At 42.3% G+C, this 19,037-nt stretch overlaps 2 protein-coding genes across 16 annotated transcripts in view; one reads left to right on the top strand and one right to left on the bottom strand.

Moving 5' to 3' along the window:
• The window catches only part of GFI1B (growth factor independent 1B transcriptional repressor), a 528,565-nt gene that overhangs the window by 8,473 nt on the left and 501,055 nt on the right, over positions 1–19,037 (bottom strand). For 2 of the 7 annotated variants that reach the window (XM_073313860.1, XM_073313866.1), the window contains exons 1-2: positions 7,592–7,971; positions 418–546 (exon numbers count right to left, since the gene is read on the bottom strand). In XM_073313860.1, the coding sequence (XP_073169961.1) occupies positions 418–532 (115 nt within the window). In that variant the 5' untranslated portion in view covers positions 533–546; positions 7,592–7,971. Of the gene's footprint in view, positions 1–417; positions 550–3,347; positions 3,501–7,438; positions 7,496–7,591; positions 7,972–19,037 lie in introns of those variants that run through there. The other 5 variants (XM_073313867.1, XM_073313864.1, XM_073313861.1 and 2 more) reach the window with 4 other exon arrangements.
• Positions 14,627–19,037, top strand: part of TSC1 (TSC complex subunit 1) — a 58,592-nt gene continuing 54,181 nt past the window's right edge. For 5 of the 9 annotated variants that reach the window (XM_073313823.1, XM_073313832.1, XM_073313821.1 and 2 more), the window contains exon 1: positions 14,627–14,917. The gene's annotated coding sequence lies outside the window, so the exon portion shown is untranslated. The other 4 variants (XM_073313830.1, XM_073313824.1, XM_073313826.1 and 1 more) reach the window with 3 other exon arrangements.

The raw sequence follows: 19,037 nt of genomic DNA, 5'->3' as shown, positions 1-19,037 counted from the left end.
GCGAGCAAAGCCCTCCAGTATAGTATGGTATCTCTGTGCTGCCCCTGGAATCGCTAAACCATCAAGTCAAAGGGGAGACACAAACAGAGGCCAAATGCAGTTTCTGAAGAAAAGGTGCAATTCCATTGACTTCAACAGGGTTGCACCTGTTTATGCCAGCAGTGGATTTGGTCTAGAAGCAGGGCAAGGGAGAAAGCACGTAGAGGGGAAGCCACTGTCTGTGTATTGGGGCCCTTCACTCACTGTTTAATCAGTTCATACTCACGCTTTACTCAAGCTAAACGCCCATTGACTTCAATAGGCAAGTTTCTTAAAGAGGTTCCCAGCTGGTGTCACAGCTCTGTGTTCCAGCATGGCTTTCCAATTGCTGTTTGCCTTGGTGTACTTCAGCAAGCCCAGAGGATGCATCTGACTCACCAAGACAGAGCGATGGTATGGGATCCCATGTGGATACAGGCAGGTCCTCTTCCACAGAGTGGTGCTGGTGGTAGGTATGGGCCTTCTTACTCTTCACCAAAAAAGAACGTGGCATTTTCCAGGCACTTCCTGGGCAGAAACATTGAAGGATGGGATAAATAATGGTGAGGGACAGAAATGTTTTCTATCACTCTCCACTCTCCTACCCCTCAGCTCCTGGTGCTTTGATGACCAGAAATAAAACCCTTATGTCATGTTTATGGATGAACAACCTATACTGAGACAGAGCATTCAGTTGAAAGATCCTGCCCCCCCTACTCCTAGCCAGTCAAAGAGGAATGGCTGCAGGGAATTAGGAGCTGGGATGGATTCAGCTCCAGGGCAGGAGACTGAAACCCATGGACAGGGCAAGAGGAGCACCATGTCATTGTCAAACACTGTTTGTCAGTGGCTGCAGAGATGACTGCAAATCTCAAAGTGCTTTAATATAAGCCCCCTGCCCTTTGAGGCAAAGAAGTATTGTTATCTTTATTTTACAGAGGGAGAAAATGAGGCACGTTGAGATTAAATGATTTGCCCAAGGCCACACAGTGAGTCAGTGGCAAAGACAGGAACTGAATGCAGAACTCCTACTCCCCAGCTCTAGCCGCTAGACAATGCTGCATCTCTGATTCTAGTCTTTTGAATGGACAACAAAGTGGGAGAGCTGGCTGGAAAACATCTCTTTGGGCCAGAGGGTGTCTTTCTGTTCTGTATCTCTACAGTACCTAGCACAGTGGGGTCCTATTCCATGATGGGACTCCTAGGTGCTGCCACTGTACAAATGCTAATGATGATAACAACAAAACAACGTGAAAGACATGCTGAACAACGATAGAGAGGGAGCCTTGATCTGATGTGGGGTTAAACTCTTTAATGCACATGAAATTTCTTTACCAGCGCTGCGAGATGATTTGGCTTTTTATCTGACAAATGACAGTCAAAGCAATGGCATAGCAGAAGTGCTCAGTGGGAAAGGGTTACACGCTGTCTCTGAAACAAACACTATGAGGCTGTTGAAATGCACGAGTTAGAAACAAACATCAAATGCTGGAATTTAATCATATGAAATTCACTTGCAGTGCATCTGTTATCTTTAGTACCCAGGCCTACTCCCTCCCCACTTCCCAAGGGCTAATAACTGGTCTTGTGCTAGAGAACATGGGAAAATGTTCAACGTTAGACACTACAAGGAGATCAGGTGATCTCTTATTTGCATACACATTTGCATTTTTCCCTATACTTGTTCAGTACAGGTTTCAGAGTAACAGCCGTGTTAGTCTGTATTCGCAAAAAGAAAAGGAGTACTTGTGGCACCTTAGAGACTAACCAATTTATTTGAGCATGAGCTTTCGTGAGCTACAGCTCACTTCATCGGATGCATACCGTGGAAACTGCAGCAGACTTTATATATACACAGAGAATATGAAACAATACCTCCTCCCACCCCACTGTCCTGCTGGTAATAGCTTATCTAAAGTGCTGGGCCATTTCCAGCACAAATCCAGGTTTTCTCACCCTCCACCCCCCCCCCCCACAAATTCACTCTCCTGCTGGTGATAGCCCATCCAAAGTGACAACTCTTTACACAATGTGCATGATAATAAAGTTGGGCCATTTCCTGCACAAATCCAGGTTCTCTCACCCCCTCACCCCCCTCCAAAAAACCACACACACAAACTCACTATCCTGCTGGTAATAGCTCATCCAAAGTGACCATTCTCCCTACAATGTGCATGATAATTAAGGTGGGCCATTTCCAGCACAAATCCAGGTTTTCTCACATCCCCCCCACCCCCATACACACACAAACTCACTCTCCTGCTGGTAATAGCTCATCCAAACTGACCACTCTCCAAGTTTAAATCCAAGTTAAACCAGAACATCTGGGGGGGGGGGTAGGAAAAAACAAGAGGAAATAGGCTACCTTGCATAATGACTTAGCCACTCCCAGTCTCTATTTAAGCCTAAATTAATAGTATCCAATTTGCAAATGAATTCCAATTCAGCAGTTTCTCGCTGGAGTCTGGATTTGAAGTTTTTTTGTTTTAAGATAGCGACCTTCATGTCTGTGATTGCGTGACCAGAGAGATTGAAGTGTTCTCCGACTGGTTTATGAATGTTATAATTCTTGACATCTGATTTGTGTCCATTTATTCTTTTACGTAGAGACTGTCCAGTTTGACCAATGTACATGGCAGAGGGGCATTGCTGGCACATGATGGCATATATCACATTGGTGGATGTGCAGGTGAACGAGCCTCTGATAGTGTGGCTGATGTTATTAGGCCCTGTGATGGTGTCCCCTGAATAGATATGTGGGCACAATTGGCAACGGGTTTTGTTGCAAGGATAAGTTCCTGGGTTAGTGGTTCTGTTGTGTGGTATGTGGTTGTTGGTGAGTATTTGCTTCAGGTTGCGGGGCTGTCTGTAGGCAAGGACTGGCCTGTCTCCCAAGATTTGTGAGAGTGTTGGGTCATCCTTCAGGATAGGTTGTAGATCCTTAATAATGTGTTGGAGGGGTTTTAGTTGGGGGCTGAAGGTGACGGCTAGTGGCGTTCTGTTATTTTCTTTGTTAGGTCTGTCCTGTAGTAGGTAACTGCAGTTTCCACGGTATGCATCCGATGAAGTGAGCTGTAGCTCACGAAAGCTCATGCTCAAATAAATTGGTTAGCCTCTAAGGTGCCACAAGTACTCCTTTTCTTTTTGTTCAGTACAGTGGCAGTAAAAGCAAAGCCTGGTATATTTTACCCTGGAAAGTTTGTAGTAAATCCTGGCTCTGTGTTGACAGGGAAGTGTTCCTCTCCCCCTTTCCCTCTCACCCCACCCCCACATGAGAGGAGTTGAAGCATAATGTACATATTTACTAAAAAAAGAAAAAAGCCTAGCACCTGTAGAGCAAGAATGACCTGAAATGTCTCAGTGAGGCAGGATAGGGCAGCCAGGGAAAGTTGTGAATGGATCATGGAAACACAGCAACTAGAGATGGGAAAGGTCTCTGAGTTCATCTAGTCCATTCTTCAGGGCCCAGTGCAGAAACTGACCTAGAGTATTTGAAATATAATTGTATAGGCTAGTGCTTTGTGCAAGGGACAGGGGAACAGATTTCCAAAAGCATTTAGGTGCCGGAAGGTGCAAATAGGGTGACTAGTGTGATTTACAAAAGTGTCTACGTAGGTTAGGTGCCTATGTCCCATTTAAGTCAATAAGAGTTAGGCACCTAACTAGTTTAGGTGCTTTTGTAAATCACACGTCACCCCATCCTCATCTTTAGGCACCTAAATACCTTTGTAAATCTGGCCCAGGGCTCCTATCACTTAACCCATCTATTAGGCCAAATCTTGAACGCCCTAGTCAGATTTTACTCTGAAATAGGCTCACCTGGTTTTCTTCAAATTTTACTAAGAAAATTTCAAGTGACTTGAGATTAACATGTGAAAGTTTGGGTCACAAGGAGAATTTTTTTTTTATGTTAGAAAGTTAGAAGGGGACCAATATAGAGCTGAAAATGGACAGCGTATTTTAACCATCAGTGTTGATTAGCAGGCAATGACTCCATATTACCTAGTTCTATTTACTTTCCCATAACTCCCTACTGAGGCTTCTTTTAAGCACCACAAAGTTACAGGGCCCAGTCCTGCAAGTCAATGTGTGTAGAACTGCCACTGAAGTCAATAGGAGTTTCCCAGGTGGGGTGTTTGCCAGATTGGGCCCACAGTGTTTCATTTAGATACACTGGGCCAAATTCTGCTCTCAGTTCACTAGAATAAATCTGGAATAGCTCCACAGAAATCAATGGAATTACTCCAGATTTACACCAGTATAAATGACACCCAAATTTGGCTCAGTGTCTGTATGGCAGATAATGGCCTGTGCCTAGTTTAACAATCTTTTATGCACTACTGAACGTTGCAAAAGGAAGTCCCCCTCCCCCCACCCCACATTACAGAGAAAACAGGAACTGGGAACCCAGAGTGTAGTTAATTAACTGCATCAGATTATATTTGTGATTCACACGACCAAATGTGAGGAAAGCTGGAAGCACAGATTGTGAGAGAAAAATATTATCTCCCCCTGAAACACAGATTATCAGTAGCAAGTGGTCAACTGCTACTAATATCTAACCATGATATCAAGGGAAACCAGCACTATGGACCCCACCTTAAACAGACAACACTTGTATTATTTTATAGGCTTGCCAGCCCTCCAGGATTGTCCTGGAGTCTCCAGGAATCAAAGATTAATTTTTAATTAAAGATTATGTCATGTGATGAAACCTCCAGGAATACATACAACCAAAATTGGCAGCCCTATGTCTTAAGCAACCACTGAGTCTTCCAGCACAGTTTTGTTCAACCTTTAGTTTAAAACCCATCTTTTAGGGAGCTGGTTTTTGCTGGTCTCTTTGGTGACAATCCCTTCCTTGGATGGTGATCATCCGATGAAGTGAGCTGTAGCTCACGAAAGCTCATGCTCAAATAAATTGGTTAGTCTCTAAGGTGCCACAAGTACTCCTTTTCTTTTTGCGAATACAGACTAACACGGCTGTTACTCTGAAACCTGTCATATAAGAAAGGTTTCACTGATTAGCCAAGGATGTGGCTCAAAATGTGACTGTTTTGGCTTCTTCTTGGTTCAAAAGAGAATGTAAATTCAATGTCAGACTTATCAGAGTTACTTGTTTACTGCTCAGTTACAGAACGCACAACTGGCTACTGTATTTTCCAAGCAGCCAGAGGAAGCCCCAGGGAGAGTAGCCAAGTTACAATTCTGGCTTGCAGCATGGAAAAAATATTCCTAGATTTTTAGATCAAAAGTGGCTCGTGATTTAGTGATTTTGGACTTTTTGATTTTTGGGTGCCTAACTTGAGACCCTTTAAAGGTCCTGATTTACAAAGGGTGGGTGGTCAGCAATTTCTGAAAATCAGGCCCCGTTAATGCATCTTTGGTACCCCCAAAACTGAGGCACCCAAAGTTACTAGCCCCTTTTGAAAATCTAGGCCAATGTTCACAATAATATCTTATATTTGCAGCACACCTTCCATCCCAAAGGTTCCTAGAGCCTTTAGGACACTTTTGATAGGTGGACAATAGAATTTATAGGGACATCTAATCAAAAATGTGTAAGATGTACTGCAGTCACATTGTTACACTCAATGTACAAGAACTTCTATTAGAATGTCTTATTTTCAGGGGTTTCTGACTTCTGTTTGAGCTGAGACATGGGGCCTGAGCCTACATTCCTTGTGCATCCCTGACTCGCACTGAAATGAATTGGAGTTTGCAGTGCACAAAAAATGCAGGATCAGGCCCTTTGTTAGTGCTGTAAAGGGTTCTTGTGCCTGTCAGAAGACTGCTGTTATGGAGAGACAAATATGGTCTTCATAGCTTAGACCCTGATCCTGCAAACACTTACTCCCGAGTGAAGCACTTACAGCTGTGAGTAGTCCCATTGACTTCAAGGGGAATACTCACAACAATAAGCAAACATTCGATAGCAGATGTTTTCAGGATTGCAACCTATGGACCTAATCCTGGAAGGCACTCAACACCATCCAGAATCAGGCCTTAAATTTGTTACATATGTTCCATTCTAAGACAGACTTTCATCTCCTTGTAACTCCTGAAATTCAAATCTCTCTATCTCCGAATTTGGAAAGTTAACTCTCAAGATGAAGGAAGCTTTTTTCACTATGTTTGAAGGAAATCCACAACAGACTTTTAGAGTTACAAATAAAATACATTTTCAGATGGGTTGCTCATTGTACAAGTGTTCAGCCCAGGGGAAAATATTTTCTTCTTCCTACAAACTTTAATTGATATTATAGTTTTTTTCCCAGTATTCTGGTGCAAAACAAAACAAAACAAACAACAAAACCAAACCAAAGCACAAACCTTATAAAAATAAAGAACTCTCTGTTTTACAGAAGATTCTACATTATGAAGAAACCTCACTATCATCCGCATGTATTTTAATTTTTTTGAGTACTGACAAAATAAGAGGTTTTACGGGCTCCTGACGCTTTGGATCTTAAGTAGCATTCAAAAAGACTTTCAGTTTTTTAAACCAAAACTTAAACTCACTAGTCCAGCCTTATAAAATTCTACTCATTAGGAATGAGTAATTTGTGCTTGTTTTTAGTGGAGAGGTAAACATATAATTAGTTCTTCATTATCATGGTAAGGTTGGGCAAATGGACGTTGTGCCAGGGCTGGCAATTTTTCATAAAAATTTTGCCCATAATGTGGATGGAAATACTCGCCCATCTGGATTAAATACATTTTTTAAAAATAAAGGGATTTAAAAAGTGATTCCAGGATTGTTCATTAGGAGCGGATTCATTGACTTCAATGGGCATTGGATCGGGTGTCAAAGGATAAATAGCTTTGACAAGGTACTGTAAAGCAAATCCTATATTCCTTTAATTTACAGGCTCACACATCGTGTGGGCTTGTCATTTGTTCACTCTCCTGACCAGTGCATTGAGCCGATCTGGCTGTATGTCAGGTGGGAGTTCAAACTTATTCCATATGCTAAAAATTATGCCACATTAATCAACATATTTAAGAGGGGGAAAAACAAGTTAAATCAATTGGTAAACTGGAGCCAACAATACTAAATAATATGGGCCAAATCCTCAACTGTTGTAAACTGACATAGCTTCATTGAAGTGAATGGAGCTTTGTGAATTTACTTAAGCTGAAGATCTGGCCCCATGAAAATATCAATTAAAAGAAAAAATGTAATATGTTCTCATTGCTGAGATACAAAGGGGCACATCTGGAAATGAGTTCTGCTTATAGGTGCTTGTTGTGACCTAGGTGTTTAAGGGCATAGTAATATCTTATCTGTACCTTTTTTGCTGTTATCATTCTCTGCTACTAATTACTTAAGTGTGTGTGCATGCACATGCCCGTGTGCATGTGTTTAACTTAAATAAATGTACAGTTTTTAAAAGGTTTGATCATTTTATCTAAGCACCTTATTATCCTGAAAAAATCCCCAGCACATGTAACTGACTCATGTGGTGGGATATATCTGCAAACACAAGAAAAGAAAAAAGAAAAGCTTATGAAGACACATCATAGGAATGAATTCAACAAAGTCAGTAAACGTGTAAAAAAAAAAAATCACCTGTTTGGGGGGCTGTGGTTTGCAGGAATCAAGCTCAGCCTTGAAATCTCCCCAGACAGACCCCCAGCAAGAGGTCTTCTCTTTCTCTTTTTGTGGCTCTTTCTTCCACTTTTTCACTTGGTAGCTGTCTTCTGAAATAGATACTTCTCCTTTTTTCTTTCTGTTTTTTGCCCCTGTTCCCCTCCCTGATTTTTCAATCAGATTATTTGTGTCAAAATCTGGCGGTGAAGAAACAACCAATGGAGAAGCAGAGCCTGCATAGTATTTGCTTATCAAAACTTTCCAGGACTTTGAAAACTTGAAGAGAATTCATGTTGCTCAACTATGCTCCGTAGAAGCAGTGCCCTTAACACAGTGGGGCTTTCTGCTGGAATAGTCTTTTGTGATACTGACAAAGTGCATGACACAGGGAAATAATGTACCAAACAGACTTTACAAAAAAAGAAACGGCTGTTAAGGAAGCTGTATTTGTACACACATTCATTTACACATCACAGCTCTCAGACATCTCACCACTCTCTCTCATACACACACTCACACACTTCAGACTCATGCACAAAACCATTTAATGCACATACACAAGATTTTTTTTATTTCAAAATGTATCTTTACCTCTGCAGTCTACATGGAAAAAAGGATTAGATACCTCCATCTAATATCTGCAAAAGATGCTTGTTAATGATCTTGTATTTTTGCTAAATGTATGCGTGTAATGTATATACATATTTATTTTTGTTGCATGCATATGTATATGCAACAAAATGTACATTATATGCGTGTAATGTATATACATGCAACAAAAATAAATATGTATATACATTACACGCATACATTTAGCAAAAATACAAGATCATTAACAAGCATCTATATGAATAATTACACATACTTCATTCACATATGTATTATATAAATATATATTTAGAAAAATGCAAGTTAATTAATAGACCTCTTTCCAATATGCTTTTCCACTCAAGAGTAAAGATAAGAATTTGTACTTCTGTAGCTTCCTTCACCCGAGAATCACAAAGGAATTTACCAATATGAAACAACTGAACATCACAACACCTTTGTGAGGCACTTTGCAAATGGGGAAATCTAGTCACACAGAGGTAAACTGACTTGCCCAAAATCACACAGTGAGTCTGTAGAGAGCTGGGAACAGAATCTGTGAGTTCTGAATACCAGCAACTTGCAATAATCATTAGACAGTGCCCTCACTTGCTGCACTGATAGTTATGTGATCTCCCCAAATGACATGCCAATAAAAACTTGTCCTCCACTTTCTCCTGTTCTCTCTGATCTTCCCTATCAGAGACACACTTGTATTATAGCATGTGCAAAGCGTTGTGCTCTATCAGCATGCTCAGCAATGTACAGAGCATGGAGTAGACAAGGTGTCTGCCCAAGGAGTTTACAATTTAAGAAGTGTAATCTAAGATTAGATGCATATCCATGCATGGAGTACAGAACACGCTCATGGATGCCATCAAAGAAAAGCTTTCACTTAGTGGAGTTTTGCTGCTCAGTAGGAACCTTTTCAAATACACCTTATTTTTTGGAGAACCAGTCCACCAGAAATCAGCGTGTCCTTTTGTCCTATACAGTTCAACGTGGTGCAAGTATAAGGAAGCAATACCATTTCTTTTACAGTTAAAAGAGATCCTGTTGCAATGTTACAATCATCCTGAAGAAGTAAAACTACTACATATAAGTGACAGGTATTTTAGAGTCTACTCATAATATGCAGTGTTGTTATAGCCATATTGGTCCCAGGATAATCGAGAGAGAAGGTGGGTGAAGTAATATCTTTTATTGGGCCAACCTTTGTTGGTGAGAGAGACAAGCTTCCAAGCTACACAGAGGAAGAGCTCTGTGTAGCTCAAAAACTTGTCTCTCTCACCAACAGAAGTTGGTCCACTGAAAGACATTACCTCATCTACCTTGTCTCTTTACTAATGATAGTTCTTGTGAGGTTTTCTATTTGTGGTGCCATCTGCTGGTGCTATCTCAAATTACAATGCACAGCCAGCCCCCAGCCCTTCAGACTCCTTACTTCACCAGGACACTAGACAAGGCAAGGGCCGTTGCTATAGGTTTTGTTGCAACATTTAGCTCTAGATCTAGACTTCTCCAAAGTTCAGAAAGATTCAGATCTTAAGGTTTTTGATTCTGTCACATCTGTGATTTTGTTGAAGGATAATTAATTCTTGTTGTTTATAGAAGCAGCATCTCCTCTACCTCCTCCCTCCTATTCCCCCCTTTGATTTTTATTTATCTAGCAGAGTTTTGCATGAAAGAAACTGTTCACAAAGCATTCTGCTGGCAAACTTATTTGCATCCTCTTAAACACAGACATTTGTGGGATTACATTTTCCCCTACAAAAACATGCATTGTGAAAGAAAACCAATAAGTGAACTGGAATTTCAGGGGGATTTTATGTGAAGAGAATTGCAGGAATTAAAAAAAGGGAAAGATGACAGGCTGGTGAAAGGGTTGAGATGTTATTTCATGACACACTTAGGGCTAGAATCTGGTTCTGGGACTGTAGTTGGGGAAAACAGTCACCCAATCGGGCATGACTCTATTAGGTTTTGTTTGCTGGGCAATCTGTGCAGGGAACCCAGCAATGTACTCAATAAATTCTCACCAAACCCAGCTGGTTGAATCAGGTGTCAAAGGCTTCAAAGCGTTTAGCGTCCAGCGCTCACTAGAAGGATGACAGCTAGATTCCTGGGCCTCAGTGACCAATGGGGAGGAGTACAGCTGGAACTATGACATTTATACCAGCCAATCCACTGTCCCAGTTTGCCATAATCTCCCAAAGCAGAGATGTCATTGCACACAATCAGATCATTAACATAATAGGTACAGTTGTTTTATTAATTATTATATGTAGCCCAACACAGCCTAGAGGCCCAACCAAGATCAGGGCCCCATTGTGCTAGGCACTGTACATAAGAGACAGTCCCTGCCCCCAATCTAAATACACAGCACAGACAAAGGGCAGGAGGAAGGAAGGATTATTATTATCCCTATTATACCTCATGGAAAGTTGAGGATCAAAGAGTAACTATTATCACCCTTCCTTCAATAGAGCCGCAGCTGTCTTTACTGCATATTAACTCAATTGTATGTACACTTGAGTTAGTCCCCCTAAGTTAGCCTACCTTGAATGAGAGTGGCCATGCTGAAATAACACTGGAGCTGCTGTGTCCACACTGGAACTGCACTCACTTGTGTGTGGTACTAAGAGTTCTGGGGGCACATCCCTTGGTTTTTAGTGCCACATTAAGCTGAGCCACACTATGAATTCTTTCCCAGTGACGTATGAGAGTTGTCTGTCCTTTCTGGGCACACAAGGAATTGTGGCAAGACATTGGAGGACACTAGCCTATGTCCATCCTACAGAGTGGTCATGTCAGTAGCTGATGAGTTGTGATCACTTGGGTTTTACCCGAAACGCCCTGATGGGCTGCACAACTTGAGTTGAAGGATTTTGTGTGTGGACAGGGCAACTCTCATGTCATAACTCCAGTTAACTTTGCAGTGCAGAGAAGCCCATTGAGAGAGCTCCCACAGCAGCAGCTACCCCAGAGGCACACCCTTTGAGGGGGATTCCCACTATGGATACACTTGGGGCTGTATTTTCTTTCTGCTCTGATCTCCACTGGGCTGATGTGGGCACAATACATATCTGTCTGGCCCTGCTTCAGCTGATTCATTCCCCATCTCATCTGTTCCCCCTTGAAATTTCCAGGACCAGTAGAGCACCCTCTGCAGAACCTAGGAGGAAGGAAGGCAGGCTGCCTGCCATGGAGGGCTCAAGTGAGACTGCTTAGGTTTGTGCTGGCTCCTTACACAAGGATGAATTTCACCCATGGTACACTGGGGGCATACTGGAGGCAGGACTATTTGTGCTGTCCACTGAGGACAATTTAATTCTGAGTTTTGCTACCTGCTCTTAATACACATCACATGCTCAGATGGCTCATGATGGGCAAATTAAACAAATCATTGAAGTATGTAGGTAAATAAGACTAAGCAAGGTTAATTATATCACACAAAAACCACTCTTTATGCACTATTCTTTCCTTTTTGTGTCTGTCCAGCAATAAGAAGCATGTGCAAACCCCTCCCAGCTTGTCTGGGTTTCCTTTTGTGCTGGTAGTACTATGGTAATTAAGTCAATGCGGAATAACACCACTAATTGCTTCCATTTCTTTTCTGAAACTCAGCCTAATTTGAGATCTTTTTTCCAGGAAGATTAAATAAACATGTCCCCAGCACAGCAGGGAGAGAAAAAAAAGCCCACTCAGCCCAGACTGGAATAAAAATTAATTATAATGCACAAAGCAGGACTAGGTTAGAGACATGCTCACATCTAGAAACTCTTTCTCACCCTACAATAGGATGACCTATTGCAGGTGCAACATCAACGGAAACAAGCTCAGAGGGATCTCAGTTCCACAGGGAGAGCAATCAGAGCTGTAACATATGCCATCTAGTGCTGCAGTAGTTAAAGAGCAACGGATACCTCACCAGTAGCATTATAATCCTGCTTTTATTTTCCTTGAACCTAGGCTCTATCTTGCCACCCTTATGAGAGAATTCTCATTAGCTTCAAAGGGACTACTAGTATGAGTTGCAGAATCAGGCCAGAGGTTCACAATCTGTAGCCTGTGGATCACCAGAGAGCCACAGAACTCTTCCTGCTAGCCCACAGAATGAAACTTTTTTGAGAACCAACCTATATGGAGACTGGGGTGCGGGGTAAAGAGATGGTTGGTGAGAGGTCCATGAATGGTCTACAAAATTAAAAGGCAGGAGAACCCCTGTTTTACATAATTTCATTCTTCCGCCCTAAATTCTTGCACTTTGAACTGGATAAGATATACTTAATCTCTAAACCTGAAGGGGTGAAATGTTATGCATCTTCCCACAGTTGCTGCATTTTGGCAAGGGGTGAAGTGATCCCTGTGCAAGGTTTGTACATCAGCTCATAAAGCATTTTGCAATCCATCACTGTATAGATCATTAAAAATATAAAGAATGGCATGAACTTTGCTAACTCAAAGTAAAAAGTAGATCACATTTTGAGCATACCAGACTTCAGAGTTTTCCTGTAAATTTTTTGCAACAATGGTGCATGCCTCCATACTGTCTTGTAAATATTATTTCACATAAACCTAAAGTTATCCTCGGATCATGTTTTCATGCTTTTCTGCACAACCCTGAGCCTAGAAACTTTTTTTAAATGAAAGCTTAGATTCTCATAGTATCCCATGAGTCTGGCTACTGTGGCACTAAGTATGTGTCTATCGTGTCTTTGCCTTAATCTGGCCTGTGCAAGGATGTATCACTGCTGGGGAGCCGAGTTTGAGGAGTCCAGCTGAACCCAGGTGGTCACATTTTGAACATCTGCACAATCTGCTGTGAGTCTAATCTCATTCTGGTATCTTGAGTGGGCAGAGCTTGGTGTGGGCAGAACTTAGTGGGACCACCACTGTTCTCTGGTGAAGGCCGTGGAGTTACATCAGGGGTGGAACTGGGCCAGCGTTGCAAGGATGTTTCTTTTTCAGATATGCAGTACTATTATTTTTACACATGGTGGTGCTGCAACGCATTCTTTGTCCCAGGTTAAAAGTACACTGGCAACCACAGCAACTGACAGCCTAAAAGAACGGAATATTTTGATAGCTGTGAGTTTTCAATAGTGCCCCCTGACACACAGCCATATGCTTTCTTATACCTTCCACGTACTTTTACAAGTAAGGTAGTTTTGTTCTTTGTGGGCTATGAAGGAGCTTGTTCATTGCAATGTAAATTTGAAATGGCACTCTGGCTGATAGATTCTAGGACAGCCCATTTTGTACATTTGCAATGGTAAGGTTAAAAATTACAGCACTCCATGGGAATTACATGGCTAAAAAAAATTTCAGGAGTTTCCAGAAATGAAATTTACCATGGCTTAGAGAAGACAAAAGGAGGATAAAAATGGGGCTTCGTTAGATCCCTGTTTTAAACTGGTAACAGTACGATCTGTGGATGAATGGAAATTGCAAAGGTGCATTACACAAGAAAACAGAGAGATGTGCTGCTCGTTTGATCATTACTTCACCAAAACAGTACTTCCAACTTCAAGCATTCAAAAAGCATGAGTCAGGGCCCCCCAAAACCACAAGTGGCAAAAATCTTGAGATCTTTTTAAAAAAGTAAGTGCTGAGGTTCTTTTCATTTACTTTTCCGTTTCTGAGCCTTGCTTCATGTTTTCCAGCTTTCCTCTGCAACCGCGAGGACTAGACATATCCTTTTTTTTTCAATGAAAGCTGAGAGCCAATTGATGCCAGGAGCTGGGCACATATATTGCGAGACTTGTGATAAAGTCTTGAGAGTTGGCAACACTGCATAGGAGCACATTCTGGTTGAGAAGGTCAGGGGGAGGTCTACATAGGTCACATTTATATGTAGTGTAACTCCATGGATTTCAGTGGCATCACCATCTTCTGTCACCCTGGCAACATGGTGTCAGAGTATTGCATTGCATGGTGTCAGAGTATTGCAGAGTATTGCTGTAATATTGCCGTGGTGCGGCTGGGGCTTCTCATTGTAGATGTCAACGCAACGGTGGCCTCATTGAGCGTGGCCATGGCGTGTTGTGACTGCGTGTCTACCGTGGCATGTCACCATGGTGGTGCCACAATGAACTGCCGAGAGCCACTCTGTGTGGCACCTCCTGTGTGCGGCTGCGTGCGCCCTTGGCACTGTAACATGACAGACAGCCTGCCTGGAAAGCTGCCTGAGCTCAGCACTCAGACACCCTTGGGTGCTAGGCGCTGAGGCTGCAGCAGGTCCAGGCCCACTACCAGAGCCATCCTGCCTCGCCCCCACAGGCAGCAGGCCTTGTTTACCTCCCAGCCTGACTCGCCCCGCCCACTCCCTCCCGAAGACTCCGAATCACGTGATCCTCAGCCGGCGCTTCTTGCGGCCCTCTCCAGAATCACGAGACCGCTCTGGGGCCGCTTCGCTCCCTCTTGAGATAACTCCGCGCCATTTCGGCGCGGGGCATCCCAAGCCTGGAACGCGGACCGCCGAGGGACAGAGGCCGCTCAGAGGAAACAGCGAGGGCGGGGCGCGGGCAGGCGGCGCCGTATCGCGCAGACGGGGCTGGTCCCGCGCACTACTTTCTGCAGCGGAGGGATTCGAGGAGTGACTAGCTAGGCTGGGGGTGGAGAGGGGAGGAGGGAGGGAGGCAGGGCCAAGATGGCGGCGCCCTGTGGGCTAGAGGAGCCCCGAGTGGTAAACAGCTGAGTTGGAGAGAAGGAGGGGTGAGTATCCTGGACCCGCACCCAGGAGGGAGCTGGGGAAGAGTGAGAGAGAGAAAGGAGGGAGAGGGATAGAAAGAAAAGGGCGTTAGAGAAGCTGGGAGTGAGGAGGGGGAGTAAGAAGAGGAGGGATAGAGGGGGAAGTGGATGGGAGATGTGAGGAGGGGGAGGAAGGAGAGGAGGGATGGGGGAAGGGGATGGGAGATGCTCGGAGTGAGGAGGGGGAGGAAGGAGAGGAGGGATAGATGGGGGAGGGGAAAGAAGGGGATGGGAGATGAGAGGAGGGAGGGAATAGATGGGGGATAGGAGAGAGGAGGTGATGAGGGAGAAGAAGGGGATGGGAGATGTTAGGAATGAGGAGGGGGAGTGAGGAGAGGGGATAGATGGGGGAGGAGGAGAGGAAGGAAAGAAGTTGTGGGGGGAAGAGAGAGGATGAATAACGTGTAATTTCCCCCTCCCCCCTTGTTTGTGTCCCCCAGTTAAACCTGGTCTTTGTCATCAGCTCCCCCATGTGACTCTGCCCAGACACGGCTCCTCTGGGCATCTCCTTTTAAGATGGTTTCTCTCTCTATTTTGTTTTATTCATCTGGTGCATTGACTGTGGAAGCAGACTCTGCACCTTCCTTTCAAATGCTGAGTGGCAATTTCCAGACCTGACCCCAAGGACTCTCACACATTTGCAAGGGGGACTCATTCCTTTGAGATTAATTTTAAAGCAGTTTTTAAAAGTTTCTTTCTCTGGTGATAAAGGATTTTCTCATTCTCTTGTGGAATGGCTGATGTGTCAAGTCAATGGAAAAATTGTTTGGATACTATTAACTTTTTAAAAAAAATCACACTTTTGCTTGAAAATATTTTGTTAGTGTTACAAGTAACACCTGAAAGGACTAAATCTAAGAGGGTAGAGACAAATTATTTTTTTTCTTTCTGTCTTTGTTTACTTTGTATGTAATTTGTATGGGGGAAGCAGAATAATACAGTCAGTCTCTTTCTCTTATTGTTTGTGAGAGTCTCATACAAGTCAACAAGGGAGAGAAACACAGGCCTGTAAGGAGCATGTGGGTCTGAAACCACACAAATTGGCAGGGAGATTTGGAAGCAGCTGGAGTGTACAAAACCACTTGAAACTCTTGAAACTGGATGCTGAGCACCTCCTAGGAGATGCTAGAATTGAAGGTTTTCAGGATGCCATAGGATCAGACTGACAATTATTATAAGTTATTTTCTGTACAAGTCACTGTAAGCTTGTCAGAATGGAAGTGGTATTATAATGATACTGTTAGATCAAATAACTCTTTTCAATTCGTTTGTTACTAACAATATTTTAGACATTTGAAAACAAAGAACTAAAAATTAGATCTTCCACAATGTATGCAGTTTGTTTTACTTTTTTGTGATAAGTAAGAATACACACTTTTTTTTGTTGTGGTTCTTAGTTGATTTCATTTCCTGTTGTGCACTAGTACAAGGCTTTGGTGTTGCATTATAAACACTGCTGGGTAATGTTTAAATGCACACTAAAATCATTAATTAAAAAGAGCTTTATAAAAGAGAGAGAGTTAGTTTTGTAACTTTTTTTGAGCAACGAAGGAGACCCACATGACTTCATTGAGAAAGCAGGTTTTGTTTAAACTAAAATATGATGGTTACAGCAGCTGATGTAGATAAGGTAAAATCACTTAAATTAAAGCAAATCTCAATTCTCTCTTTTTTTTGACAAGGTGTCTAACACTTGAGTATAAAAACTAAGGGTTATATTGACTAAAACTACTTTGCTCTTTGTTAAAGGGCTTTAATCTGTGGTGTATAGTCCAACTACAGATATTTTAATAAACAATCTTTTGGTTTCTGTAGTGACTTCTGGATTAAAACATACATATGTGATCTAGAACTGATGCTGATTAGTAGGATGCTGATTTTTTTTTTATCTAACCCTAGCAGTCTTGCACTATCAAAGATCTTGTTCACCTCATGTTGCAAATGGAGTATCTGATCACTGACGCTGGTCTTTACAGGAACTGAATGTTCTACCATAGAAAACAATCAGAAAATATGCCTTCAACAATGACAAGTCAGCAAGTCAAATGAGTAAACACAACAGCCTCTAATGGTGTCCTTGGGGGACTGTGGGATTTGTATGATATGTAGCAGCCAGGTGTATGGCTTTTTAAAGGGGTATTATAATGGCTTAGGATAGAATTCACAATGTAGTGGCCACAAACTAGGTCATTTAGTTTAATATAGTCAGTGGGATTACCGGAACCAGAACAGCTGTATTTAGAAAGGCAAATGTTTGCCTTTGGTATGCCTTGTGTATCTGCACTGTTTTCTTTCTTACCTTACATGCAACCCAGAGAGTATCAAGTATTTTCCTTAATTTCTATGGGAGTTAAAATGCTTAGTCTAACCAGACTAGTTACCTTATCTGTCTTGCACTATATTCAAGAGCAGGGTAGTTGCAGCCCAGTTCAGTGAACATGTGCCAAGAGTACTGTTGTTGACAAAAATTTGTTCTCAAGATTTAGGAGAGGCCTGATGCTTATATATCTCTGTGGAGTGTAGAGCCCTTCCCTTGCCTGTTAGTTTACCTAAGGGATCTGACAAGGTATTTACTATTTAATAAAAGTAGTATAGTAAAATGGATCACTCTGTTCCTTTTTTTAAGTAATCTATTTTGAGTCTTGTAAGCAGAGCTAAAATAAAAAATTCTCTTTCAGGTTAGTAATGGCTTATTAGCAGTAAGTCCATGGCTTCTATCAAAGAGCCAAAGAGTATCAGCCCTACCAAGCTTCATTCCCACCCCCCACCCCCTTTCCTGACGTGCTTTTTTAATTTTCTTCTTTTTTTCCTCTGTCAGGTATTTGTAGGGAAGCAATTAGCATAGTATCTTGGCACAAAACACAATTTCAAGAGAAGCATAAAAAACACTGAATTGGACTCTGCTCTTACAGTCCTAGGATTTGTCTGTTTAACCTTGATTTTTTTTCTTTTTTCTTCCTTCCTGTTGAGGGTAACCTTTTGCAAAAAGGTAGATGAAAATGGACAGGCTAGGTAACTATGATTTTAACTCAGTAGTTGGTAAGTAACTAGAATTGGCAGCTTACATTGGACTTGAAAGTGAACAGGGCAGAGGAGATGTGTGATGTGTTACTAGTGGCTAATTCTATTGAAATGCAGGCTGCCACATATTATAACATGCTGGAGTTATTGTTTGGACTGTTGTAATCCCAGCTACATAGTGGTGTTGGTTAAGACTAGACAAATGTGTGCATCATAGTTGCTAGGTCTGAGAGGAAACAGTGAAGCTTTGTAAGTCTGGGAGTGGAAGGATATCTTTTGCTACTTTCTGCAGCCAGAGGGAAAAGATGAACTTTGCATGGCCTTAGGGTAATTACTGTTTTGACAGTTGGAGAGCCCGTGTAGTTGTAGAGTGTGTGGTCAGTGCTTTGGTTAGCTGTTCAGTGCTTCTCTCTCCATACAAGCATTACTCTCTTCTGAGTTGAGTTACTGTTTTTCATTGTCACTTATTTCATCCATTATCTTTGTGGCAATGATGATAGTCTTACCTGAAAAGGAAGTGTACAAATGGGCACTGTTAGGATATTGATGGCAGTAGAACCCATGGTGACACATAGGCTCTCGGAAGTCTTGTATCTCAAGCGAGAGGAGACAGGATTGATCCTTTTGGGACTGTATGTAAGTGCTGCTGAGGATGAGGAGCAATTGCTTATCAATTTCTGAGTTCTCATTGAAACGAGTGATTACACCACCACTCACTCCCATTGTCCGCTAATGCTGGTTAAGCAGCACTTTGTGGTGTCTGCCTAAAATACTAATTAGGTGGAGTAGTATGAGCCTGAAGGTTTGTCGTACCATAGCCAAGTCTAATTCCTGATTGTGAAGAGTCCAGGGTGTTAGTGGATGTCATGTGCTGTTGAAGCGTTTCTGTGTTTGGTAACATTTAGTCCCCCTTATGGGGTGCATCTTGAAACAATTTGTTGGCCTCTTCTCCCTCCCCCCCACCAAACGTAAAGTCATGGCAAGTGGGGTGAAATACTGATGTCAGCAATAGAAAAAGTGCCTCACTTGTCTGAATCTGTATTACTATAGGAAGTGGTATTAC

Source organism: Lepidochelys kempii, chromosome 16, assembly GCF_965140265.1.
Source record: "Lepidochelys kempii isolate rLepKem1 chromosome 16, rLepKem1.hap2, whole genome shotgun sequence".
In the NCBI taxonomy this organism is placed as follows: Eukaryota; Metazoa; Chordata; order Testudines; family Cheloniidae; genus Lepidochelys; species Lepidochelys kempii.
Note: the sequence above shows the minus strand (reverse complement) of the source record. Positions and strands in the feature narration are given on the sequence as shown.